Genomic DNA, 26,700 nt, shown 5'->3' with positions numbered 1-26,700 from the left:
TTAGCTGGTTTGACTCACTTCTCTTTTGAAATATGAATACAGCTTGAAATTACCTAGGAAGAGGCATTCCTGCGTATCCAGGCTCCCTGGTCAGAAGAGAAAAAGGTTGCTTTATTCAGGTTTGAATTTTCATTCCCTTCTCCTCCTCACCTTTTGAAGTGGCCAGCTGGCTAATGCCAGTTGTATTTGCCATGCTGTAGGATACGGCCCAACTGGGCAGGCTGGCAGCACTGCCCAGACAGATAGGGGAAGTCCAGATTTCCCAAACATGGGTGCTCCCAGTGCATTGTCAGACAAATTGAGTACAAGTAGTAGGCCCAATAATTAAATAGCAAGCTCATATTTGATGCTTTTCATCTGTGCACTCCAAACACATTAAAAGAGAAGCAGTGTATTATTACTATTATTGCTGTTTGCTGTATGGGGAAACTGAGGCATGGAGAGATGAATTTCCCTACTAGGTTCACCTAGTGGGTTGAAACAAAGCTTGGGAGGGGACCTGTTAGCACAAGTTTGAACCTAAATAGCAAAGAAAATGAAGTTATTATCTGCATTCCATCAACTGCTGTACCATATGGTTAGATGAGGGCATGAGTCCAAGCAAAGCACCCAAATGACTCCTTCAGCTCTAACGCAACAAACAAAACCCAAAATGTACATCCACGTATTAATCAGTGTAATCCCTTAAGCTTTGCCTGCATTTCTGCTGACACTATGTTATGAGGATCTATGCTGAAAATTTAATAAAGGATAAACCCAGCAAATGAGCACCATCTCTAACACTACATGTACCTGATCCCATCTTTCCAAAGCTATTGGCTTCCAAGAGGGTTTTTTTCCTTTGACTACAGGCTCTTTCCATTCCTGGTAAGATGGTACTTTAAAGTATACTTTAAAAAAGAATTTGCTAAGAGCACCTTGGTTCCTGATTACATCTCCAGCACGTGTTAGGAAGATCCTGCGCACACTAATTACTCTTTATCTAAATCAGAGATTCTTTTAATAGTTTAATAGTTCAGAGTCTGATATACAAGAATGAGCAAGTCTTCTGTTATTAAATATTGTACAGTTTACCAAATAGAAGAAAAAGGAAATGAAAACCAGATATAAACTGTCTTTGTTTCCTTTGAAAACTGCTTTGTTCTGCTGCCCCACTGCTTGAACTAGATTAACTCATGTACACCATGAAATGAGGAAAACGAACCAAGGGATGAAGGACAGGAGAGGGAAGCCTTTACCAGGGTGCCATGTGCTGATGGCTGGATATGCAGGGATTTTTTGTATGTTTAAATTACATTTCCTTGGGCTTCTGCTCTCAAATCTTGAATCAAGCAATCCTGGATTGCAAGTTCTGCCCTTGAAGACCTGCCAGAGGGCCTCCAGAGAGAAGCAGGAGAAGACAAAAGGACATACCACGATTGCTCCAATGACTCTGAAATCAGACAAGCATGCCCAAAACAGAGTGAATGCAGCAACACTACTTCATTTCTCACATCCAGGGGCTTCTTCACCTCTGCATTTTAATGCTTTGAGCATTTAACCCAGGAAACAAGTGGTGACAATGTTCACTGTGCATTCAAGGCTGTTTCTCCATGAAAACTTTTTTTTATGCCCTCCATAAATTTGCAGACACCCTGCAAATAATTTCTGCAGTGGTTGGGGTTTTTTTTTAATTTTTCTTACAAAGATCAGCAAAAGAATTTAGCCTCACTGACAGGCAATGTCACACTAGCGATAAGTTCACCAAAGCCGTTAAAAAATATTTCAGTACCAGATTAGGATGCTGTTTACTTCCTAGGCTACAATAAAATGTGGAAGCACCCTTCTCTAGAAAGGTGCCCACCTGCCTTAGACCAGGAGGGCAAGACAAGGAGAACTAAGGGGAACAACAAAATTAGAGCAGTTGTGTCAAGGCTGGGCATTGAGGGGCTGGACATGCTACAGAAATGGCATCTCCATGCAAAGGTATGAAGGTATCCAATGGAGGCAACCACCGGGGGTATTTCAGTATAGCAAAAGTAAGGCCCAGCCAACCCAGAAAGACACTGCAGACACACACAAGCGAGCCCTTCCTCACCAGCTTGATGAAGAAGGGTAATGCGGGGGACAATACCTGGCAGACAGGAGAAGAATTAGATAGAGCCTGGAGCAGCTGAAAGTTGTGCCAAGGGGCAGCAACAGCAAGTATCCAGTGCGGGTGAGCCAATGGTTGCACAGGCCAAAGAGCTGGGGGAAACAGGGATGTGCTATATGTATGTGTGTGTGCATGCGTGCGTGCCTGCGTCAGGTGAGCCGGCAGGAAGGAGGTCTCAGTGATGATGGCAAGAGGTAATTATAGCCTGCAAAGGTTGGAGCTCGTAAAAACGGAATTAGATTTCCTCGAAAGTTTGTAGCTGCAGATTTTGTGCGTAGTCTGGATGCACGGGATGAGCAAGAGACTGAACAACTACACGCTGTGTGTCCAAATGGGATAGGGCAGGCAAAAATTGTGATGGGATTAGGAAAAGGTGTTTGGGAGGGAAGGTAAGGAGATGGCTCATACCACCAGCTACTGAGAGGAACGTCAAGAGAAAGGCAATGAAAGGCTAAGTGGGAAGCAATGAACAAGGGAGAGCAGGTGAGCAGTATGGAAAGGGTAGCCGAGAACATGGAGCAGGCTGGTGCACAGGAGGCAAGGGACTGGACTAATGAGAGCCAACAGGAATGTGCAGGACAGCCCAGGAAAGGGGCAGAGAGAACTGAACCAAGGAGATGCCAGCAGGACAGCCAGAGAGGTCAGTGAGGGTCAAGGGATATGAAAGGAAGAGAGTTGAAAGCAAAGCAGCCTAACATAGATGGCAAAAGGTCACAGTGACCTGGCCAAGAAAGGGTGTTGAGACAGAAAAGATGTGAAGATAAATCAGAGTTCAAGGAGAAAAGTTTCCTCATGTGCAGCAGAAAGACTATAGGGAAGACAAAGGAAAAACCCAGAACTTTTATATATCATTAATATCAGAACCCCAAACAGATATAGCCCACAGGCATAAATCAGGAGTTTATACAGGTGTTTTACCTTCTGCCTGAGCCTGAAATACTTCAGGCCAAACATACACATTTTACAGGGTACGATTAAACTCTGCTCTCCTTCCCACCCCTCTGCAGAGGAAAACTAAAGCCTGCCAAGATCCCTTTTACTTCATAATTTCCTTTCTTATTGCACCACTAAGCTAAACCAGCACAGTGACGGGATTCAGAGAGATTCGTGTTTATTTCCCTTTGCTGTGTAGGGCACAGTCCAGCCAGAACAATGATGACAATTATTTCCTAGAATTATTACCACATTTCACACCCTTTCCTCTGGGTTATGAGAAGCAGCACCCCTTCCTCAACACCTACAGCTAGTTTCCTTCCTCACCAGAGACCTGCTGATGTGCTCATCTTTCTGGGTTTTTCACTCAGTCCCAGCCCCCTTGCCCCTTCATAAAGAAATAGGGTTTCATTTTCTACCAGAAACAACTTAGCCCTCAATTGCATCGAAGAAAAGAATTCACTTGGCACTTGTTAAAATAATTTTAAAGACATTTCAAAAATCTCATTTACACAATTATTGCCCCATTCAGAAGCAAAATTTGGTTCTTTAAACCCTCATTAATTTCTGGCACAAGGCCCCATCTGGCCCATCACAAGTAACACAAAGCTGACTGTTTTTCTGCACAGCAAAGGACACTGTTCTGCATGCTCTCTGCAAGGACAGCTTTGGTTTAATTTCCTCATCACTTTAGGATGCTACAACACCACTCCCTTGATGACACTAACAGTTAGTTACTTTTAAAGGGGTGGTCATTTCACCCCTACAAACTTCCATCATTCCAAATGCACTAATTTAGACAGAAGGGATTTCCCAATGTCTTGGTGCAATTCTGAACTGGCTTAGTGTCCTCCATCCACAGTTCTTCCAGGGACGTATCAACACCAGCCATTTTCAAGAGCTTTCCATCAACCTCCCTGTCAAATTCACTCCAAGGGAATGCCATAACATTAGAAGGACATGCAACAAGATCTTCAACTTTATTTTCGTTTTGTAGATGAAGAAGATTGAAACAAAAACACAGTTTGTTTCCCTGAGGCCTGAAGAGTCAGTCACAACTCACAACGAAAAATATAGTCTGTGTGAGATCCTAAAACGAAATACTTCAAATCAAGTAGATACGCTTCACAGGTCACATTTAAATTCCATGCACCTTGTCACTTCTCTGTATGGGAAAATAAATAATTTTATAGGAGGAAAATGCTCGATCTCATTTTGACCGAAACACCCCGTGCATTGATGGGGGTGACTTGAGGAGAGTTATTCAGAAGTTTACACCAAGGGGCAAGAAACAGTGTTCAAAATAAAACTTCAAATAACAGTGTAAATTGAATGTTTTGGAACCAAAATTTTTTTTTTTCAGTATAAAAGTAGTCTGATAGCTAGAAGACACTTACAGGCACATTTTTGTCAGACACTTCCCATTCACAGGCCCAAACGCATCCTAGCTTGGATCTGGCTTCAGCTTCAGGAACCTCCTCTTCCTCCTTTCCTGGTAACACTCTTTTAATTATAACTGAGATAAAATAGCTAAACAGCCACTAGCAGGCTAATAATCACAACACACCTACGTGCCTAATTTCAGAAGATTACATCAAGCATTCCTTGTCGAGGTGAAACTGCTCACAGGACTGTAGGTTCAGCACTTAAACAAAGTATGTGTATTTTGCAGGAGAGAAAAAGCAGGAGGAGTAACGTCCTGTATCACCTTTAAACAAGGTCATGGGATAATACAGCTATTTCTTAGCCTTCTTTACCTGTCAAATAGGTCTAAAGCACAGCCCAGCTTGACAGCAGCACTTAACCACCCTGCATTCTTCACCGAGATAATTACACCCGTAATAGCTGACCCTCTGTTCTGTACTGCGTCAAAGGGGTTTACCTTTTGTAACATAAACCCAGGAATGGCTCAGAGCAAAATGAGTTAGGCTTTACTAGTCATCCAGCAAGACACACGTACCTTCACTTCCACAAAGCAACTAATAAGCTGGAAAAAGCCATTACAGAATCACAGAATAAATCAGGTTGGAAAAGACCTCCAAGATCAAGTCCAACCTACGAGAGAAGCAAGAAACAGGCTGAAACCAGTACATGCATGTAGTTCAATGCAAGTGAAGATGCAGGCTGCTGGACTGCTGCTCTGTAATAAAGTTTACCCAATGCAAAGATAAAGGCCTGATTTTACAACATTCTGCCACTCTTTTAGGAGTGGAGAGTGAGTACCATAATGCCAACAGAACACCACAGGGATAAATCCTCCAAAATACACAGCAAAGCAACCTTACACAATGGCAAGGAAAGCCACTGGATTCCACACTAATAGGTCTTACCTCATCTGGGCTTTTTAATGGGGAAGAAAAGTTTGGAAGAAGAGAAGAATGGGAATCGAAAATGCAGCAATAAAATCCAGCTCCTCAAGAAGCCACTCCTTGCCTATTCTGTTCATATTTGATCAATAAATGCTCTACATTCAATATCACATTATGCTTAAAATTACTTCTAAATCTTCTAGATAGAGAATCTTTTTGACATCCTGCTTACACAAAGGCCAAAGCCCCGAAACCCCAGCCACAATCAGGACACACTGCCACCACCAGAGCACAATATACACACATACACATATAAGACCCACAGGATGACTTACATTGGATTTCCTCTCTAAATGAATGTATAACCCATCTGTTCTCTTCACTTTGACTATTTCTGCCCAATTTCTTTCTTTCTGCTTTTTCTTCCCTCCGTTTTCCATAACACTAATACCAGACATAACCCATACAGTGATGATGTCTCTCTGCCACCAATCTGGTTGGCTGGGCCAGCCAGATCATACAAGTGACTAAGCTCTGGTATAAGGATTTGCTTCTGAAAGTTTTAGTTTTCTAAAGCTTGAAGACCAGATTCCCTTGCATGCATTTGCAGCTTAAATCCTCCTTAATACACAATCTTACTTCGTGTTTGCAGGTATCAGTGCAATAAATGTTGTGTCAAAAATCTGTTTGGTGCACTGCTCAGCAGATTGAAGCATAAGGGAGTGGTTATTCAAAGCACCCATGGCATTTAAAGATTTCTCCCAGGATCTAGCATTTCACAAGGTGCCTTGCTGCTGTAGGACTTGGCCTGGCTGAGCCACACTAGCAGATACAAGTAAAGATTTTTAGAATAATATTCAATAATGCTGAAGCCACTGCAGCAAGGAAAAACTACTGCAAAGGATTAAACATTCCAAAATTTCTTCTTTCTCCTCAGTCTGCCACACCAATATCTGCAAGCCTTGTTCCTAAAGGTGTCATCAGCCTGGCTTGCACACAAGCACAGTGACTAAGAGTTCAGTCCCATGCTCAGCTTCCCCTCTCACTACCCTAACAAATTGCCAACACCTGACATGGGCTGAACCTTGCTCCCCAACCTGTGGAAGCGAGCCCTTCCTCTGCCTCCACCATACCTGGCCATTTTGGAGATGCATGGCTCAGCTGTTTTTCTCTAGGCCTGGCAAAGCAAAGCAATTTTTGGAGACACACCATTATAGGTTGTGTCTACTCTAGATAAGTCCCAGGAGCCCACCAACAAGCTCTTGCTTCAGCTCATCGCATCCCATTCAACCCATCCTTTAGCAGATTTGAGCAGAGGAAGATTTCCAAGTAACTTCTTCTCAAGCCATCACATGAGATGGTGTAAGAAAGGCCTCTCTCAAGTGAGCATCTTGCTGTGTGGAAATACATTACTTATAGAGGGCCCAGCTACTTCTGTCCTTCCTACTACCTGTTGCATATAGCCCTATACAACAAGCCAAAACTAGGAAGTCAATCTTACTGGCTGACCCAACCATAAGGAGTGACACCAATAGGAAAAAGAGCACTATGACTGTTTCATGCTATGTCATTTGCCATACTGAATTGTTCCAGTAGGAAAAATAAAAAAAACAAAAACCAAAAAATTCCTAAGCAACAATCAGAAATGAGCAAAAATCCTAAATGAGACCCTGTGTGAGATCCTATATTCCACAGAAGTTCAGCAAGTATATTTTTAATTGCCAAATAGTTTCACATCACACAGGTAGCAATAAAGTATTTTTTTCTTTTATTGGAAGTGTTAATGAACTGTTATCCTTGTCTTGCTCATGCTATTCAACAAAAGAATTCTCTACACTTCCCTAGATTTGCATGTTATTCCAAATGTTTGTACTTCATGGTCACGCTATGGAAGATATTCACATGAGTAAACACGACAGTCATTATTAAGTACCCCTATGAAGAGACATTTCAACTCCTCTTCTGGCATTTGCAGAGATCAGGACCCAAAAACCACTAATGTGCTGCACTCAGTTTGTTCCAAGCTCAGCATTTTTAAATAAAACAGCCCATTTTGAAATCAATACTGTAGCAAAGATCTCCTTTTGTAAGGAGCCCCTGATACCAAGAACCCCTGGCTTCATGTAGGTCCTTACAACCCTATAATGAGCTCCTGGGAGGTCCCCAGGTTTTTCTTTCAGCAATGGAGGCAAATTCCTTAGACTCACTTTTCTGGTCCTTGAAGCAAATTATCAGATGAAGAAAATGATGTGTCTGTAAAAGTAGAAGGAAGATTTTATAATAGGCAGCATACCAGTGCACTGACCCCCTTCAACCCACGATAGGAATTCAAACCAGCTTTTCCAGGCTGGGATCTTCTGCCCAATGCACCCATGCTTTGGTTTTCATCGAGGAGGGGCCCCTGTCTCCAGTGCCTACTGCCCTCCTCTCAGCCAAGTCAAAATCTCATGGCTCTGAGACCACAGGCCAGGGGCTTACCCTGGCCCTTGAAACTTGGTGGCCACTGGCACAACACAGAGCAGAAGAAGGAGCAACTCCATACACACCTCCCGTGAGCTCTGCTAGGAGCCACCTGTTGCTACAAAAGCCGGCTCCAAATTAGTCACAGGGGGAGCCAGGAATGGTCTGGCAGCACACAAAGAAGTTCTTGTGTACGCCAAATTTTTCTTCTGTGAATGTATCCATTTACTTTTGAAGAGAAAAACTTTCAGGTTTGGGGGGAAAAGACTGTTCTGTTGTTTGGCATTTTTTAGGAGAAATCTTTCATGTAAGATATGGAGGATACGGAAAGTCTAAAACATTACTTATTCATTGTTTTATTATGTTTTCTGAAAATAATCTCTTTTGTTTGTTTCAGACTTACCTCCTAATAATTTAATTTGATGCTCCCAAATCCTTATATCAGAAAAAAAAAACCAAACAGAAAAACATAATTGCTCAACTCATTTTCTCCCAGGACTCAATTCAATCAGCTTCCACAATATAGCTGCTACGTGCAAAAATAATTCTCTAAACCGAGAATACCTGTCCTTGCATCTTTCCTAGTCCTCTGGCTTTTTTAAATTGGTATTCTACCACCTTCCATTTTGTTTCCTATTTATTAAGCCATCAGTTCATTGGAAAAAAACACCCAAGCATATATTAAGTTCAAACCAAACTGGCAAAACACTGTACGTTTCAAGAAACCAAAGAGGAAGCTTAAGTTCCTGCCTTTGTTCTATTTATTTCTAGTCTATTTATCTTTTTGTTATCAACTTGAATATGTTCTCTGTTTCTGTCTTTAGACAGAAAATGTCCAAGTACTTTGCTGCCTAAAGAAGGTTGAGCAAAAACCTTTGGTCCAGTTGTCTGGTCAGCCAGAATACATATGCAAGAACTCCTCCAGTGGAAAAACTGTGACCTTCAAAGAAAAAAATGAAGCCAACTGTAATTATGAAGGTGATTCACACCCTTGCCTCTAAATATACCTAAGAAATGTGTTCTTAAAAGCAAAAAAGACATTATAATTGTGTTTGTTGTGCATCTGCATTCTCTGCATTGTCATCAGCATGAACTCCTAGTCATGAGTGCCAGGAGTGTGGATGTCCAGGCCACCACCACAAACAGTAACAGACACCCTGACATCCAACACAAACATGGCGTGGGGAAGGAAGTTATTTAAATGAGTGGCAAGTGGACTGAAAGAAGGAAATACAAACTACATCAACAATAATCCTTTTAACATAACATCTATATTTTCTCCTCCTTGTTTACAATGCACAGCAATAAATTTTGCAAATTTCTGAAGAAACAGAATGATGCTTTTACTGTCAAGAAGTCAGGAGCTAACAGTGTGAGATAGCTTGCCCAGACAGTGCTAGCTAGTCAGAAAGAAAAAAAAAAAAAGTGCCATCTAATAAAGCCAAAACACAGACTCCTATATTATAAAGTCAGGCAGGCCCTTACCCATGTATTAGGCAGACAGGCAGCTCTGGATTCTACATTTAGAAATATAGAAAATCTTGTATATATTTGCCTGGGCTTGCAAATGCCACTATATCAACGTTTCTAGAGATGCTTTGGGCAGCATATTTTGTATGAATTACACCATCAGAAAAGGTTTATAATCCTGCTCAGTTGGCAGCAAACTTTGCTTACACATAAACTTTTCAATTGTTTAAGTGTAAAACAGAGTGACTAGACACATGAGAGAATTGCTTGATTTTATTCCATCATCCCTTCTACAATTCACCAAAAACAGCCACTTACAGGACCACAAAGAAAGCTACAGTTTGTGCAAAAGACAAGAGAAAAATAGCAGGATATTTACTTCTGCTACCAACTAACATGAATACTCAACTTTAGCAGTAGCCTTCATAGTTACCCTGGAATAAGTGTAAGAAGTGGGATCCCCTCTTTACTGAGTCCAGGGTGAGTTTAGCTCCAGCAATTGCAGAATAGTTTTACCAAACTGTCATCATTCATGTTACCTTCTCAACCATGCTGAAAGCTGTAAATTGTTTCTGAAAGAGCACTCCCTTTCTGAGGACCAAGAAAGTATTTCCTGGCTCGACCCTTAGAGGATGATCTGTTAATAATTCAACAGCAAACCATATCTTCTTCGGTATAAAGTGAGGAAATGGGTATTAAAGAATCAGACAAAATGCAAGGTCTACATTTCATACATCCATTTTCTCCTGTGTTCCTCTTAGTTTGAGGCATTTCTATTTCTCATTTCACTAGAAGTACCACCTAACTTCTACTGTCAATGGGAAATTCCCACTGATGGAAATAAAAGTTGGATCTTAAATGTAAGACAGGATGGGAAGGTCTGTAGTTACCAAGCCTGCCTCTTTCAGTAACCCACCAGGGTTTAAATAACAGCTTCTAAAAGCACAAGGGTCATCCATCTGCTTTGCTTCTTCCTTTAGCAAGTCCCTTTGCAGATCTGCTGTGGTGCAGATGCCCAGATCCGCTGACCAGGCACACTGAACACAGCCAGTCTCACCAGAAGCAGGTTAATAGATCTGTTGTATTAGAAATTGTAGCAGATGGGCCAAAATGCTCACAAACTTTGTATATTTTCTGTGGGTTTACTCACATTACTATGCAAAAATATATATCTAGGGTATTTTTCTTTTTTTTTTATAAGTCGTTTATTCAGACAATGAGTTCTCTGCGAGTCAGTGAACAACACATTTTCATAGCCCAAAGGGTATCTGTCAAACTGCAGAAACACTGAAAAAAAAAGCATGAATGGTCAATGTCTCCTCCTCCCCTCTATGCTGAGACCAACTTCAAGGCCTGCAGCCTCCATTAAGTGCTTTCTGCCACAGTTCAGGTAAGAATAAAGTACGGAGATAAGGAAACATTGTCTAAGAGTGGTTTGACAGTCTAAACTCAGATAAAAAAACTGATTTAATGAGCTGAGTATGAAGACTGTGGTTGCACAAGGAGCAGATCAACTGCAGACAGAAAAGTCACAAAAGAAGTGGGAAAATTAGGTTATGAGAGGAAGAAAAAGCACTTGGTTGACTTGTTTTCCATAACTTCCAGTCACCAAGTCATTATAACTTAACTTCTCAGCATTTAAAATTAAAGAAAGGACAGGCTTACCAGACATTTCAAAAGATCTTTCAAGATTACCTAAAGCAGCCATTGCTGGGACTTTGAAAAAAAGTTTAAACCACAGATTAAGTGGTTCCAAAAAAAAAGTCTTTCTCAAGACGAGCATGGTAAGAAAAGCTCCTATAAAAAGCTGCTGGCAACTATAGCTCTGTCAATCACCTTAAGGATCTGTCAAAACACAGAAATATATCTGAGGCAGGCTGGGGAAGGAGTTACATTTTTTTTTTTTAAACAAACACATTTCAACTAAAGACAACAGCTGCCTAATTTTGTTCAGAGCTGTGCATTCAAAAAGGTATCCCATTTGCCTCAAGAAAGCTGGTGTCCAAACAGCGTGGGTGGAAGAGACAGCCAGACGGCACTGGGTGCTCCCGGGTCCCCCATTACACAGAGCAACTGGAGGCAGAAAGACCAGGGGAACCTGTTAGGCAGGAGCCAAAGTTCCAAAAGGACCTGTCCACAGCAAAACATGCGGGAATTTGGGAAATCATCCACAAGATCCACCAGAGCTGCTGTTAGCTGCTGCTGTCTTCAACAGGGCATTACAGGTTAGATGATGGGAACAACTTTCCCAATGTTGTGGCTGTAAGCAGGAGGTCAGACAAGAGACACATGGAGGTCTCTTCCTACAAAAATTACCTTATGATCCCACACATATTTGTTTGGAGACTATAATGCAGAGAAGATAAGGCAGCAGCTCCACAGTAATTTATCCTGAACTCTCTTTTCCTCTCTCCTTACTCCAGGTTAGGTTTTTGCCTTTGTGATGGCTCATTGTGGACTCCTGTTGATGCATCACTGTGTCAAAGCAAAGGCTGTGTGACCTCCTTGGTGAGGACTCACACCAGCTCAAAACATTGTGGCAGTGCAGATACAGAAGGAAGTTCAGTTCCTGCTAAGTACAAGGAGGGACTATAGTTCTGCAGTCAAACATCTGAAAATGGACCTGTGCCTTCCTCAATGAAGTGTAAACAGAAAGAAAAAGGCCAGTTAGGGACAGCACTGGCACAGATCGACTCAAGCACTTCCCATATCTATCCTAGTACTTCCCAGCAGTCAGCTTCTCAACTCCATTTTTCCCACACTGTTTGGCATCACGCCTTGCCTTAACCATCTCATAGTTTTAAGGATCAAAAACATGCCCTTTACAAAACACGTGGTCTGACTTCAAAGCATAGTATCACCATATCCATTCCAAGAGCCAGCTTTTGAAGGCTCAGCCCCAGCTAGCACCAAATGCAGCCAGCGAAATTTCTGGAGCCATCAGGAGAGACAAGATGTCTTCGAAGAAGGTGGATTTTGTAGAAGCAGGTAGAGCAGAGCCAACAGAAGAACAATGATGTTGCAAGCAGTGAGGTAGGTAGGCTGAGATGGGACAGGCTGTTAGGGGCTCTTTATCAGACTGGTGTGATCCTGGCACAAAGCCATTGCTGGAGAAGATGACAAGAGCTTACATGCTGGCATGAGCTTTTAAGCAGAGAGATAGCATTAAGAAAAGGTCAGCCATGGATAAAGGTAAAAGCCATACTTGCTAAGTTCACAGAAAAAGTAATTCAAAAGGCAGGAAGCAAAAGCCCTGAGGAATTCACTGCAATAGCTCAGTTTGTAAAGGAGAGTTACAGTATCCCAGTGCTGCAGTCTGGATAAGCCCGAGCTGCCTTTAATCTAGGAACTCAAGTCTCTTACTGCAGCAGCTCATCACAGGCTCCCTGAGTGGCAAGGGGAGTTAGACACTGCTGAAAACCATAATTATTGCTGGAGTTGAAGAATGCAAACCATACCTGAGCTGGCTACTTCAAAACTAGCCCAGTTACATTTATGTTCAGCTAAAACACATGTGGGAAAAATCAAGGAGCCCAAGGCTGAAAGAAACCTTAGTCATCTTGCAGAAGCACTGAGACCTGTGGTTTCAGGAAGGGAAAAGAAAGATACCCCACCAGATACCACTTTCCTCTCCACCTCTGCTTTTCCAGGACAAGAGTAGGTCACTTCCACAGATGTACTTCTGGGCATTGCCACAGAGAGAAGAACCTACTGACAAACCTGAAAAGGACTGTACTGACAAACATGCTTCAGTAGAAGATGCAGAGTTGCCTTCAGGGGCAAATTTCATCTTTTCTTACCACAATTAGGAAAGAACAAGCCTGTGAGAAGCCATATACATTTCTAAAAGCTACAGGTACCATCACACAAGAATCACTATTTTGCAGTCGATTGAAAGAAACACCATATAAACCATGAGAGGCTCCATTTCCCTTCTGTGCAATCACAGGTAGTGTTTACATGTCATATACCAAGAGTGCAAGACCACAGACTGCGACAGTAGGACACGTCTCGTCTTACACCTATTGACCCATTGGGCCCTGCTCTCATTTTCTTAGTTAACAACCAGAGCAAATAAAGTAAGGATAGCCATTTATGAGCTATTATGCATTTATGGCTCCAGATTCAAGCCAAACACATATCTAAGTATCTGTGATTGCAAACTCAGAACAGCTTTACTAAAACCTTCAAAAAATTTATGCACTCAACTCATTCATGAAGCAGGCTGAGCACTGCCACAAAAAGTAATTACTATTGCCCAAGTGGTTAGAAAACAGGTAAAGCAGATCCCGGCAGGTTTTGAGCAAGAATTCTTTGCCTGTCTGCCTATTTACAGATTACCTCTCATTCACAAGTAACCTCATATGTGTGTATTATTATATAAGGTTTAGCACTGTCAGAGCACCTAAGGACTTCAGCCCCAGCTCAGCACTGCAGTGCCCAGCACATCAGTGTGACAGAGCCACCGAGTTCTCCGCTCCAAAACACTTGTGCTCTCAAACACAAGGCAAGGAACAATGTTTGGAACAAGCTTTGCAGCCTGCAGCCATCAAAGTGCCAGCCATCAAAAGTTACCACCACAGGTGTCCTTGAAGAAAAGAGGAGAAGAGGAAAAGTTGCAGAGCAAACGCTGAGGCTCAGGGTAGCTGTCATAGATAATAAATTGTGAATTATTTTAAGGGAAAGTTTGGTAAGTCCGCAGCATACTGGCAGGGGAGCACAAGCTTCAGCTGTGTAGGTACCTGCATATTCAGGTGTAAAATGCTGGGGTTGGTGAGGTCAGGGGTTTTCAACTTGGGGTTTGCAGGTCCCCAAGTGATCTGTGAACTCTTTTCAAAATGGTCCATAAAAAGATAAAAGCAAAAAGCACCACTTACATATGCTTTATTTTCACTGGAAACTCAGCAATCTGCAAACTAAAGAAAGGTAAGGATCATCACACTAGTGGATTGTTACTCACAGGGACAGGAGGCAGCATAAATCACCCAAGTCTTCGGAAACTGGAAATGGGTGTGCAAGCCAACAAGTAAAAGTGTTCCCAGCATAAAAAGAAAGGAAAAATTGAAATAGCATATCCCAGTTGTTAAATATTGTTCTAACTAGTGGGAAATGTTCTGTCAAATGTTCTGTTCCTTTTTACCCCAGTCACTCATCACAAAAACCAGCACTGAAGACTGTAGCTCACTTTTCTTCCATCTCACCAGATGATTGGTTTCTAGTGGTTCCCAATAGACAGGATATGTTTTGGCCTTTTTCTCAACACAAACATTGAAGAGACTGGAAACACAGCCCTGGGATTAATTTAAGTAACCACTGAAACCTGAAGTCCAATGATTATCTGAGCAGAAAAATTGAAAAGACTCATGTGCTGGCACACAGATAAATCTGCTTTCCCACTTTAAAAGCAAATATGTCACTGAATGAGACCAGTTATTGACAGAGAAAAGCAGAACAATGATAGATGTCATATTCTGACACGAAAACATTTTACAGCCATACCGCACTTGAAAGGCAGCCGAGAAGCAAGTCCCTACAGACCTTCCAACAGCTATTTGGCATCAGCTTCACTGAGGAGCTCTATATGTACACCTCTTGCAAAGACAAATTAACAATAAAAAAATACCTTGGAAACAAAACCAAAGAACTTGAATTAGTAAGAAATCTATAAACTAAGGGCTACGAATTAGTAAGAAATCTATAAACTAAGGGCTACAAGCCTTTATTTAGCCATAAATAAAAAATGACAAGATGATAACCACTAATTCCTATCCAAGGAAAGAAATCAGAATGATTGTAGGTCAAGTTGCCTACTTTTCATGACTTTATCTCTATTGACAAAGTATTAATTAATACTTCCTCTTCATACTTTTCCTGAAGGCACCTACAAAAGCTGGGTAACGTCTTCTGCTATTTATTTCTCAGCGTACTGTATACACCAAAATAAAAATGAAAATAATACTAATCTTGGATTCCCAAGCCTAACACTCAAAGGACCCCTGGTTTAGACACAGATGACCCACTCTGCAATTAACCAGGAAGAGATTCCTCTGGCAAATCTCTTAAAAACAGTCAGGCAAATACAAGAATATATGACATGCCTATATTCAAAAATGTGAGTCCTCCCACTACACTTAACTTATAAACACATGTGGGTATCTGTACCTTGTTGAATCAAGACCACTTAAAGTAATGGAAAACCTCTGTCCATACAGCACTTAAAACACTATATACACTCTCACACATATGTCTATATGAAGCAATTCCAGCTGAAAATTGCCCTAACCTTCCAGCAGGGAATGCTTAAGCACACAACATTTCTTTGAGAAACAAAGAAAGTGAGAAAATTCCTTCTCCCTTTTAGTTATTTTTAATAACCCCTTCTGCTAATAATGTCTACAATGTGAGATACTGTATTTGCTTTAAAATAGACCTTAAAATCCTAGTTTTCAGCTGGTTAAACCACCTTGTAAACATGTGACTAACTAAGACATCCCTATAGCCCATGTGAGTTGCAGACTTCCCACAACAGGACCAGGGCCACTCAGGTGATATCAGGCACCTGTAAACATCTGTTCAGGTTCATCCAGCTGTCCATAATTTTCTCCTCCTTTGAGCCATATAAACACTGAGTAAGGGGCAGTCCACCAGGACCTCCTTCCTCTACTCTCCTTCCCAGTGCTGTGGATGTTTCACCCTCTGCTCAAGATTGCCCACATCAGCCTAGACCACCCCCCTGGACAGGGCTACTTGCAAAGCCTTGCCAGGAGCAGCCAGCACACCAACTGGATGGAAGTCTTCACATGGATGCTGACCTACTCCTGACTTCTCAAGCCAGAGCATCTCAACAGCAGCCCCAGATTTAGCAATTTGTACAGGTTTCCCTGAGTGGAGATGGTGGAGACAAAAGAGGCCCTTCAAGAAAACCCAAAGAAAATACTCAGCTTTCTCTTAATGCCAGGTATTGTTATTTCATCTGCCAGTGAAAAGAGAACATGTTTGGGCAGTAGCCCTGCAGTATGCACAAGCAGGAGAGCAAACATTTAATGATGGTCTGCTGGAGTGGGAGTCAAGGGCATGGTCCAGTTCCACACATGCTGAATAGTGGCTGGAAGACTCAAGGGCAGGCTGAGGACTACTAATACCCAAAAAACACATCATTAATACTTTGAGTAAAACACCTCCCCTAAAAGAAAAGCAATTAAAAAAACAGAAACAAAAAACCAACCCCCCCAAAAAACCGAAACCCCACTCCCAAAACTACAAAAAAGCCCCACCAAACATACAGAAGTTCACTGCAGCATCACATGGGGCTTACAGGACTTCAGTTACTTCATGAGAATTCAAACACAATAAATTAACAGGCAATGATAAACCCTATTTATATCAAGTTGATCTCTTTGTAAAGGGACATAAATAATAAACTGTATTGCAATTGGCACAGAAGCAGGACTCTGTAACCTCATGCACCCAAGGATACTGTTAACACAAGGTAAGTAGACATGATATATTTATTAGGCCATTAAGTCTTTCTCCTGATGACCTGGAGAAAGGCTGCTGCATCCAGAAATCTATTTCTTCCACATTCTTTGCATATAGAAAGATATCCACGGATATTATCATTAAAGTGGAAAATACAACTATAATCTGAAAAAGTTAACATTAATTTTTCTTCTTTAGCTAAAAGTTTTGCTAGATTTGCCATAGGGCTTTTTTAAGGAACAAAAAAAGTTTCTGTTTTTAAAAAAGAAATACTCATTTTATAGCCCTCAATAATACCTAAGACTCTGCTGCCAAATCTCAAATACACAGCACCCAGCTTGTTCTAATGCTAATAATACATTGCAAGTTTTACAGATCCAGTGAAAACACAGTCCTAGCAGTTCTGCTCCTTCCCAGGAGCCTCTGTACACCCAGTGAGAGAAGACGTTGCAGCACATGCAAACATGCAACTGCAAGGCAGCAGATAAGCAGGAGTTACTGGAGCTGCAGCCACTGATGACGATGGACATGGAAATGCAACTGCCCTGCTCCCAGTGCAGGAACAGAGACACTTGTTCAGCCACAGACCAGCCCCAGCACATACCTTTATTCCCCTTCTGCTGACACCAGAAGGAGGAATCAGCTTGCCACATGGCCAGCCCAGTCCTGCAGGCCACTGCAATCTAGGCCATGTTACTGTGAAAGCCATTGGGTCACCATCCAAGAGCCCATTGTGTTGTCTCAGTGGGATTCCCCATACCGGGGCCAGCAGTGGCTCCTTCAGCATTCTCGTCCTCCTCTGAAGACATGCATGAGCCAGCACATGTACCCTCTGAAGCACTAACAGCAAAAATTGCTTTAAAACTAAAGCTTCTGGAATATACCCAAACCAAGCTCTTCAGGTAGAAGCATTTTCCACAGTCACAGCATATAGATTTGGTAAAGAACCAAATTTGGAGTTGTTTCCCAGAGTTTAAGTGAATTGGTTTGCACTTCTAAAAGAGCAATCTTTGATACACCTGCATGTCTCTTTATTAATTATCTGATAGTGGAATTCAAGGTTAAGATAAAAGGCTGCTGTGTTTTACTCCAACTTCTGCTGTTTTGGTATCCCCTCCTGTCCTCATGTGGAAGAACAACAACAAAGACTCATGTTAGATGGATTAGAAGTATATCCAGCTCCAGAAAATACGCTACAGAAGCCATTACTCCGTGCATTAATTTAGTGCACAGAATAGTAACTTGCTTTCATAAGAAAACCTAAAAGAGCTTAATAAGTGCTGATGGAAATGTTACACCATTGCTTTTCTGTTACAGAAAAAAAATGCAACTATTCAGATTCCCTGGGTAGTTATTGACCTTTGAACACGGGCTCAATTGCTATTGTGGCTCAGAACAGGAGCCCAATTAAAAAAGGAGGCATGAAGACCTGCTCAAATATCAACATGAAAACGCTTTGTTTCATCAAAATATATGTGTTTGTACATTCTTTGCATTCAGATACTGCTCATCACAGTTCTCAGGTGAAGTCCCAGGTCATAAATAGAGGGATCAAATACAGCAGACAGAAGAAAGCATGTTTACATATTAGGTGAAGGGATTTTATTCCAAGAATGCAATATCCTTAAAAATCTTTTCAGATTTGGCCCACCCAGGGAGCAGTTTCAATATCGGAAAACAGAGACTGCAATAACATTCCCAGCAGTCAACATCATTAGAAAATAATCAAAACATTTATGCTTTTGTATTTAAAACAAAGAAAAAAGTTTGGAGACAGCTTGAATTTTCAGAACCCTGTTAAAATTCTGTTATTGCAGAAAACTATTGAAAACTGTTATTGCAGAAGTTCCTTCCATCCTCATATTTCACAGCCACAGCTTCTGCAAGGGAAACCACCATCTGGTTGCAGTTTTTATTTTCTTTCAACACTTCAGGTTTTCCTTGACTACTAAAAGAAAAGAGAAGCCTGCCTATCATGTTTGCTGTAGCCAAGGGACGGAGTGATGTTGCTTAGGAGGCAGCATTTGATGCCAGGAGTTTTGGAGGATACCCAGTCCATCTGGGTTGCACCTTTTCTGCTACACTCTCCAAAAGGATGTCTCAAATGCAGACAAGAACATGGTAATGCTTTGGCACATCCTGTTGGGGGACAAGCTGTGATTCTCCTGGCCTGCAGAAAGTAGGACAGGTTTACCATCCAAAATCACGGCCCGAGGAAACAGCACCAGAATTGCTGGGAGAGAGTGCCAACTTTGTTATCATTCCCTTTACAAAAGAGCTGAAACAAAAACCTGCCAGTCAAGCCCAGGGACAGAAGTGTTTTCAGACACAGCTGACCTTCCTAGAGCCTTTCTCTGTGCACATTTCTCCAGGCTTGGGGTCTGGAACACCTCTCTTTTGGAGACAGATTGAGAAGATTCTGGGAGGCCTTCTAGTACCTTTCAGTACCTAAAGGAGGCCTGCAAGAGAGCTGAGAAACAGACTTCACAAGTGCATGTAGTGATAGGAAAAGGGAAATGGCCTTAAACTGAAAGACAGTAGGTTTAGAGTAGATACCAGGACGAAATTCTTTACTGTGAGGGCAGTGAGGTGCTGGGTCAGGCTGTTAAAAGAAGCTGTGGGTGCCCCATCCCTGGAAGCACTTATTGGCATAACCTGGCGGTTGGATGGAGCTCTGAGCAACCTGGTCTAGTGGAAGGTTCCCTGCCCATGGCACAGGGGTTGGAATGAGATTATTGATAAGGTCCCTTCCAACCCAAGCCAAGTTTTGATTCTATGAATCAAAACTCATTTAAAGCAGAATTTTAAACTGTGGCAACACACATAAAGGATCTGCACTTAGTCAACTAAAATCATTATAGCTTAATAAGTTTAACAACATTAACATGATAACATTTAACAACATGCCTCTTACTGGCAAATCACAAAGACGGGACAAAAGGGGAAACACAACCGAGTTTGCATGCCACAAAATGGTAAAAATGAGCAGGCAGGATGGAGGTGCCTGTGACTAGCAGCTCCATGGTTATCCATTGCATGGCCCCTGGACACCTCATTCACCTCAGTCTTCTTAAATCCAAAAATGACTAAGTAAAAAAGGAGAGTGGGACAGACAGAAAGGTGATTTAGTGACTGGCCTAGTGGCACATGATGCTGGCAGCCCAGCAGCCCATTTAAGCGCTGGGAATAACACCTGACAAGGGCTTCATGCGGTGCACACCCACCGTGCTGCTCCCTGGCAAAGACAAGGGCCCTTTTGAGGAAGGGAACGAGGAGCATTTAATTAAAGACCAGACCCTCATGCACAAAGAAAGAGTTGGAGAGAGTGAGAGGGCTCTTGCTTTGTCAAAGCACCATGGCCAAGGGCTGCTCTCGGCCACCACAGTTCCCTTACAGCATTGCTTTTCACACAGAGCATACACTTAACTTGCAAGGCTGGATGACTTATTTGCCACCGGAAAAGATGCTTTCCTATACAATGGTGCTCTTTGTGGGGAGGAAGGAGGTGGGGAGACAGTACTAGCTGGCTATTAACCTTATAAATCCTTCCCTTGAGCCGCACAATGAATACCACAGATCTGTGTATTTGACTTTGCTTGTTCAAGAGAAGCTGCTTTGAGTGAAAAAATGAAATTCAATAGGCCATATCTTTCCTTCCTTTGTGGTTTTTTACTTTCACAATACATTTTTGATGACTAGCACTAGCCTTGCAGGCCATCCACAATTTTCTTTAAAGAGCAGAAAGCAATTCTGACTCCAAGACTTCATTCCCACAACACAAGCACAAACCACATACTGAGAAATCAGGCACTTTATATGCAGTCCATACTCATTTAGCTCTTGTCTCTCTCTCCCCAGCCTCTGAAAGCTGCTTTTACAAATTACATTTAAGGCCCAACCCAACACTTGTGAGCAGTGAAGTTCTTTACTCAGAGTTGGGAGTAAATTCATAAGCACTTCAGCCTAGCCATAAGATTAATTTTACCCTTTTTTTTTTTCAGGCTGCAATAACCATCTCACAGATATAAAAAGTGCTTAGTGAATCTATAACTGGCTCTAGGTTGGCGTGGTAGAGAAGGAGAAAAAAAAATATTGTCGTTTAAATCCACTGAAGTTCCCATGGTAATACCATAAGGCATACAAAAGGTGTAGTTGAGTGTGTGGTAGTCATCGGAGGTTTTATTACTATGAAACCTAATGCTCCCTCACTGAAAAGAAATTTTCATTATACAGAGGAGATAATTGGGAGGAAAAAAAGGAACTTATGCTTTATAAATGTCTATAGATGAATAACATTTAATGTCCAACAGTCTACACCATAATCACCCACTAATGACTGAAAAATTTATTGTGAAAATTACCAAACCTAAACTGGTGGGGTGTTAATTTAATTTTTTGGTGGCATGAGAGGATATGGCAGGGAGAGAAAAGAAAGGGAGCACTTAGCTCCAACTCCCAGCGCGGCAAAAAAAGTTTCCCCCCTACGCCTGGCCAAGCAGGAACAATGCACAACAGCCCGGACCTGCCGACTTTGCTGAATTATAACTCCTGCTAGTTAGTTTAATTATTGCACATACATTTCTTAAAAACTCCATCTGAACATCAGCTTCTAATTGGAGAAATTGCTCTGGGCATGGCCAAAGGGTTATTATAAAGTTTGGTCACTTCTTTTCAAGCAATCTCTACAAAAGGGCATGGCCCTTCTGCGAAGAGTATGAAAACCTCTCAAAGATGCCCATTGTCCGTGACACAGAAATCAAATGCAAGAGATACAGACGGAAGTCTCATCTGGGAACACAAGAGGAGATGAAGACATGAAAATGAGGTGGAACATCCTCCTACGCTGACAGCACCTTGCACAGAAGAGCTTGCACAGAAAGGGAAAAAAAAAATCAGCTTCCAGGATAACAAATACTAGTGAGTGCAAGTGGAAGGTGTGTCAAAAAAAGAAACCTTATTAAAATACTAACGCTCATTAAAGACTTGAGTTGCAAAAGCCTTACAAAGTTACAAGAGAGCTTCCGAAGACAATGAATTTCATCACTGGACCTATAGATTTGCATAAGGCTTCCCTTGACCCCCTAAATCAACATATTAAGCAAGTGCTGGTTCGGGGATTTTGTTTATTCAAAAACTGCTTATGTTTCCCAAAATTTCTCCTTCAGCCAACTTAAAAACCTTGATACACCCTAATTTCCTAATATCCGAATAACTTTGATCACTGCAAAACTGGTCACTGAGCAAGCTTTTATGGTGTAACCATTTAGCTTAAGAAAACTGCCAGAGGAGTAAGTTTAAAAGTCACACATGAATCACTTCATCCCCTGTACCCTCCAGCCCTAAGATGTCAGTGCTATAAGCAAATTTCTCATGTGCTTCATATTCCTGCTGCATTAAATTATAAGGTCTAATTTTATAATTCAGATCTTTGGACACTGGAATCTCATGTGAATTTTAATCCATTCACTTTGTGGCTCAGGTACACCTGCACTGAGCACCATAGGACTGTCCAGTCCCTGTTAACTACAGATTATACTTTCATGAATTTTTCATTATCAAGCCAGGGTAACTTAAATGTGGAAAGACTATCCAGCAATGAGTCTCTCCTGGTTTACATTTTACAATTCTAGCAGCAGAAAACATGCTATGCACACTAGAGGTTTAGTATTTCCTCCTCCTCACCAGCTACTTTTTCCTCCAGTTATTATCTCCACAGCCATCACAACCCATCAGAGCCAAGGCTCTGGACCACAATGAACGAGAAATACCAGCAACATCAGCAGAGGTTTGAAAGTCAGGCTGCAGTTGTGATTTCTGGGTCATGTTAATACTTAACAATATAGGGGAAGGGAAGTGTTGTCCAAGGCTCTCAGCTGCCTGTGCATGGAGGTTGTGCAGCTGAGGAGACCTTTCTGTCCCTTGTCCCATGCTAGACAGCAGCAGGAGGTTGGCATGCTCCCCCCACACCACCTTGGGGCAGGCAGCCGGTTGTCCAGACACTCCATCCAAGCTGGACTCCAGGCACAGGTGAGGCAGAAATCTGCCCCCACCTTTCTGCAAAGAGACAGCCAGCCAAGAAATGAGACAAGAACCGACTCAACAACCTATCTCAGCAGTGTCCAGATATTCCAACGGCCCTGGGGTGCACAGAAAGACCCCCTGGGTCAGTCCCCCATGCACCCCCCCGTTGCCCAGCCATGGCAACCTCTATTACCACCACAGCATGGGGACTACCAGATGGACCAGAGCAAGAGAAAACAGCAGTGTCACCTTCATCAAAAACACTGTGCCACTTTTTCCCCTTGACCCCACCAGTTATTTATTAACAGGAGTAAAATATTACTACTCTGCAACTCCCAGCAGGCAGGTTTTCCTATCAGCCTAAGATACCAACCACCCTTTTTTTTAAAGCTGAAAAGCATTGGGGCTTTTTCTTTTTGTCTGTATGTTGTTCACTGCCGTAATGAAACAAAGTAGATAATAAAGTGTGAGAGAGTTCCTCAGTAAGTCACAGCCATTTACACATTAGGTACCTAGTTACGTTGAAACTACAATTACATGCATTTAAGCAGATGCTCATGCCTACAGGCCAAGGCCATTATTTTGACAATTCTTTAACTACCTAACTTTACAGTAAGTGCAAGTTGAATCTACTTAGATACAAGACCTGAATTATCAGTCTGGGAGTGAAAACAAAAAACAATGGAAAAAATAAAAATCAATCCGTTCCTCCCATCATATTTAGCACAGCTAAGGCACTACACAACAGGCAAGACTCCAACAGGTCCCTACTCTTCTGTTGTAGACTTTAATCAATTGCTGAGAGGCATTTGCTATTTTTAAAGTCAAATGTTACACTGGCTCCAGTCTTCTGTAAATTTGCAGCAAAGATAACCCCCCAAAGGAATGCATATTATTTGCACATCAGTGAGCTTACTTATTAACGTGAACTTCTAGCAAAAGTTTTGTTTCCATATTTTAAGACAGGCCACAAAGACTTGTTTACATTCTTTGGGTGGCTTTAGTAAAGTCAAGGTCACTATGCACCTTTCCACAGCCCTCCTGGGCAGCAGGCTGAGGAATGTCACCCAATAAGCAAGGTCCAGGAACACCCCAAAAATCAAACACTGACCCTGACACTCTGTCAGGTGACAAGGCCAATTCAAAAGCTCTTCATCCTCCATCCAACTGCAGCCAAAAAGCCCAGATGAGGTAGGCTGAGCAGCTAGCACTAACCACTGCCTAAGCCATTTCTTACCTTCTCCAAATAGTGGTGGACCACAAAAAACTTTTCTATCACAGAACAGGATTAAACACCTGCTCTGCAATACTGTCTTGTCATCTGAGGTTCAGAGGAGAATTTGCGATTATGAGGAAAACAGGTCCATCCATTCATTTTTAACAAGGCAACTTGTCTTGACCCTTCCTCTCAGCACAGAAAAAAATGGTAACATTCAAGTAAGTCTGATAGGGAAATAGTGAGTGACAGACAAGTGTCTGACAACTCTGCAAGAGACAAGACTGCTAATAACTAGAAATGATAGGAGTCTGAATTGCTTGTTCAAAAGGGTAAAGGCAGCTAAAAACATTCAAAAGCCAGATTAAAAACAGGACACTGGGAACCTTGAATACTCATGTTCCATTCTTTTCGGGAACCTTACTCAGCTAATTTTTTAAAAAAAGAAATGCATGAAAGCATCGTGTTCTAAGGGTCTGAAACTCCCAACACAGAGAGAGCATCTCTATCTTTGTGACCTGTTCATGGTGCCTGCTGCATAGGACATAGATGATACAAAGTGTACATGAGGAAAAGACACCATCACTGCAGCAGCCACGGCAAGTAATTAAGCCAGCAACAGAGCAAATCCTCACAATTTTCCTTCTCTCTATAAGAGAAGCTGCATGTTTCAAGCTGTCATGAATGTTGAGTTGCCTTAAATCCTAAGAAAAGCTTCTGCTCTGTTGTTCTTCACAACTCGCCACTATACCCACCAAATAGCCACAGCTTTATACCTTAGGGTTTGGGGGTGGTGGTGGAGGGGTTGGGTTGCTTTTTTGGCTTTGTTTGGTGTTTTTCATGTCAAAATAAGTGCTGAAACATTTTTGCTTTCCATGCTAGGATTTTTTCATTTCCTAAAGAAAATTCAGGATGAGGTGTGCTTTGTCCTAGGCCAGCGCACACTGATGGGATTCCCCTCAGGGAATCACACTGTAACTTGAACCTTCAGCCCACCACGGCATAACAGACTTGCCGTTTACAGCTCCAAAAGTCACCTGCCTTGCACCACTAAAAACCATATGTTACTCATCTCCTCCTACTACTTCTCGCTGTGGAAGACACCTTCACAGTAACACTGTGACACAAGTATGACCTAGCAAGTAGAGCCGAATATAAAATAAAATATTGTTTTAGCACACCTGGAAATACTAAACCCAACTTTTAACTCCCGAGCCAAGCGGCCCCAGGAGCACGCTGCGGGCAGAGCCGGCCGGTAGGAGGCCAGCGGGCATTTCATCCTCCAGGGAGTATATTCCAATACTTCCAGTTTATGTTTTTACCCTCGCCCGCTGAAGGGAACGGCGGGACGCACCTCTCCAACCGACCCTACAGACGTGGCCGGCAACTCTCCCGGAGAACCCCACTTAGCCGCATCCCTGTAATGCCACCGCTCCCTTCCCGGCTCGCCCCTTTCGCGCACATCCACTTTGGGAGCCAAAACCCCGCGGCGGGGAGGGCCCCCTTTTCCGCCTCCGCTCCCTGAGCCCGCCGGGCACCTGCGGCGAGTGCCCCGGGGCAGCTCCGCGGGCCCCGGCCCGGCGGCACCTACCCAGGCACTTGATGTGGAAGCCGCTGGGGGGCTTGAGGGAGCGGCGCGCCCAGCCCTGCCGCAGCACCTCCAGGTGCTCCTCCTTGCCCTGCACCAGCAGCACCTGCTCGTCGATCCAGCCCAGGAAGAAGGTCTCGGCCACCGCCGCCGTGGCCCGCCGGTCCCAGAAGTGCTGCATGTTCTCCCGCTTGAAGTCCGCGAAAATCTCGTAGCCGATGCGGTGGCGGCCCAGCTCCGCCGCCGGCCCCGCACAGGCACCGGCCCCGGCACCGCCGGCACCGCCGGCACCGCCGGCACCGTCGCCCCCCGGCCGCCCCCCGGCCGCGGCGTCCAGGACGATGGCCAGGGAGTGCGGGGCGATTTGCAGGCACCTCTCCGCCCTGCGCGGCATGGCCGCTCACCGCCCGCCGCGGGGCACGGACACGGACATGGGCACGGACACGGACACGGACACGGACACGGGCACGGACATGCCTCCCCGCGGCCGCGCTGCCTCCCGCGGCCGCTGTCCGCGCTCCGCGCCGCTCCGCCCCCGCCGCGGCCCGGCCCGGCCCGCTCCGCCCCCGGCACACCCCCGGCGCGGTCCGGTGCCGCGGGCGAGGCGGGGACGTGATCCCGCCGCTGCCGGTCCCACAGCGGGTGGCGGCCGCTGTCTCCCGGTCGGGAAGTCCGCACGCCCTGCAACCCGCCTCTCCCCGCCTCACGCTTCCCTGTCCCGTCACGGGAGCACCATTCCCAGGAAGAAAACGAGCCCAGACACTGTCCCGGCCGGTGGTTTAGGCTTCCAGGCACCATCCCGCCTCCCCACCTTCGGCAGATCCTCACCCTTCCCTTCCACGAGTGAAGCACAGGGGCATTCCAAGCCACATCCAGATTATCCCAGCAAGTCTTACAATTCCTTATAGTTTTGTTTCCTCCAGTGGCTACACATCTGTAGGTAACACCCAGTGAGTGGCATCGACCCTGCCATGTCCAAACGCCTTTCTCTTTGCTCGCTGTAATCCTGTGTCACTTTGTGTCTTAGTAGTACTGAAATGTGATGGTGATGGAGAAAGGGTAAGGTTCACTCCTAACTTCTGTAGCTTTT

The 26,700-nt window shown here is 43.4% G+C and overlaps 1 protein-coding gene across 1 annotated transcript; it reads right to left on the bottom strand.

Moving 5' to 3' along the window:
• LOC138110148 (storkhead-box protein 1-like) lies at positions 1–26,004 on the bottom strand. Its single transcript, XM_069014870.1, has 2 exons — positions 25,614–26,004; positions 1–86 (listed from the first exon to the last, which is right to left on the bottom strand). Exons 1-2 carry the CDS (start codon positions 26,002–26,004, stop codon positions 1–3), a joined length of 477 nt encoding a protein of 158 aa, XP_068870971.1.
• Between the last annotated feature and the right edge of the window lie 696 nt (positions 26,005–26,700).

The sequence above is a fragment of the Aphelocoma coerulescens genome, chromosome 4 (genome assembly GCF_041296385.1).
Source record: "Aphelocoma coerulescens isolate FSJ_1873_10779 chromosome 4, UR_Acoe_1.0, whole genome shotgun sequence".
In the NCBI taxonomy this organism is placed as follows: domain Eukaryota; kingdom Metazoa; phylum Chordata; class Aves; order Passeriformes; family Corvidae; genus Aphelocoma; species Aphelocoma coerulescens.
Note: the sequence above shows the minus strand (reverse complement) of the source record. Positions and strands in the feature narration are given on the sequence as shown.

Excerpts from the sequence above, each read along its gene's own strand:
- LOC138110148 (XM_069014870.1), bottom strand. The coding sequence starts at position 26,004 with ATGCCGCGCAGGGCGGAGAGGTGCCTGCAAATCGCCCCGCACTCCCTG. Across the intron at positions 87-25,613 it reads CTTCCACATCAAGTGCCTGG|GGAGCCTGGATACGCAGGAA; the intron begins GTAGGTGCCGCC and ends TCTTCTGACCAG.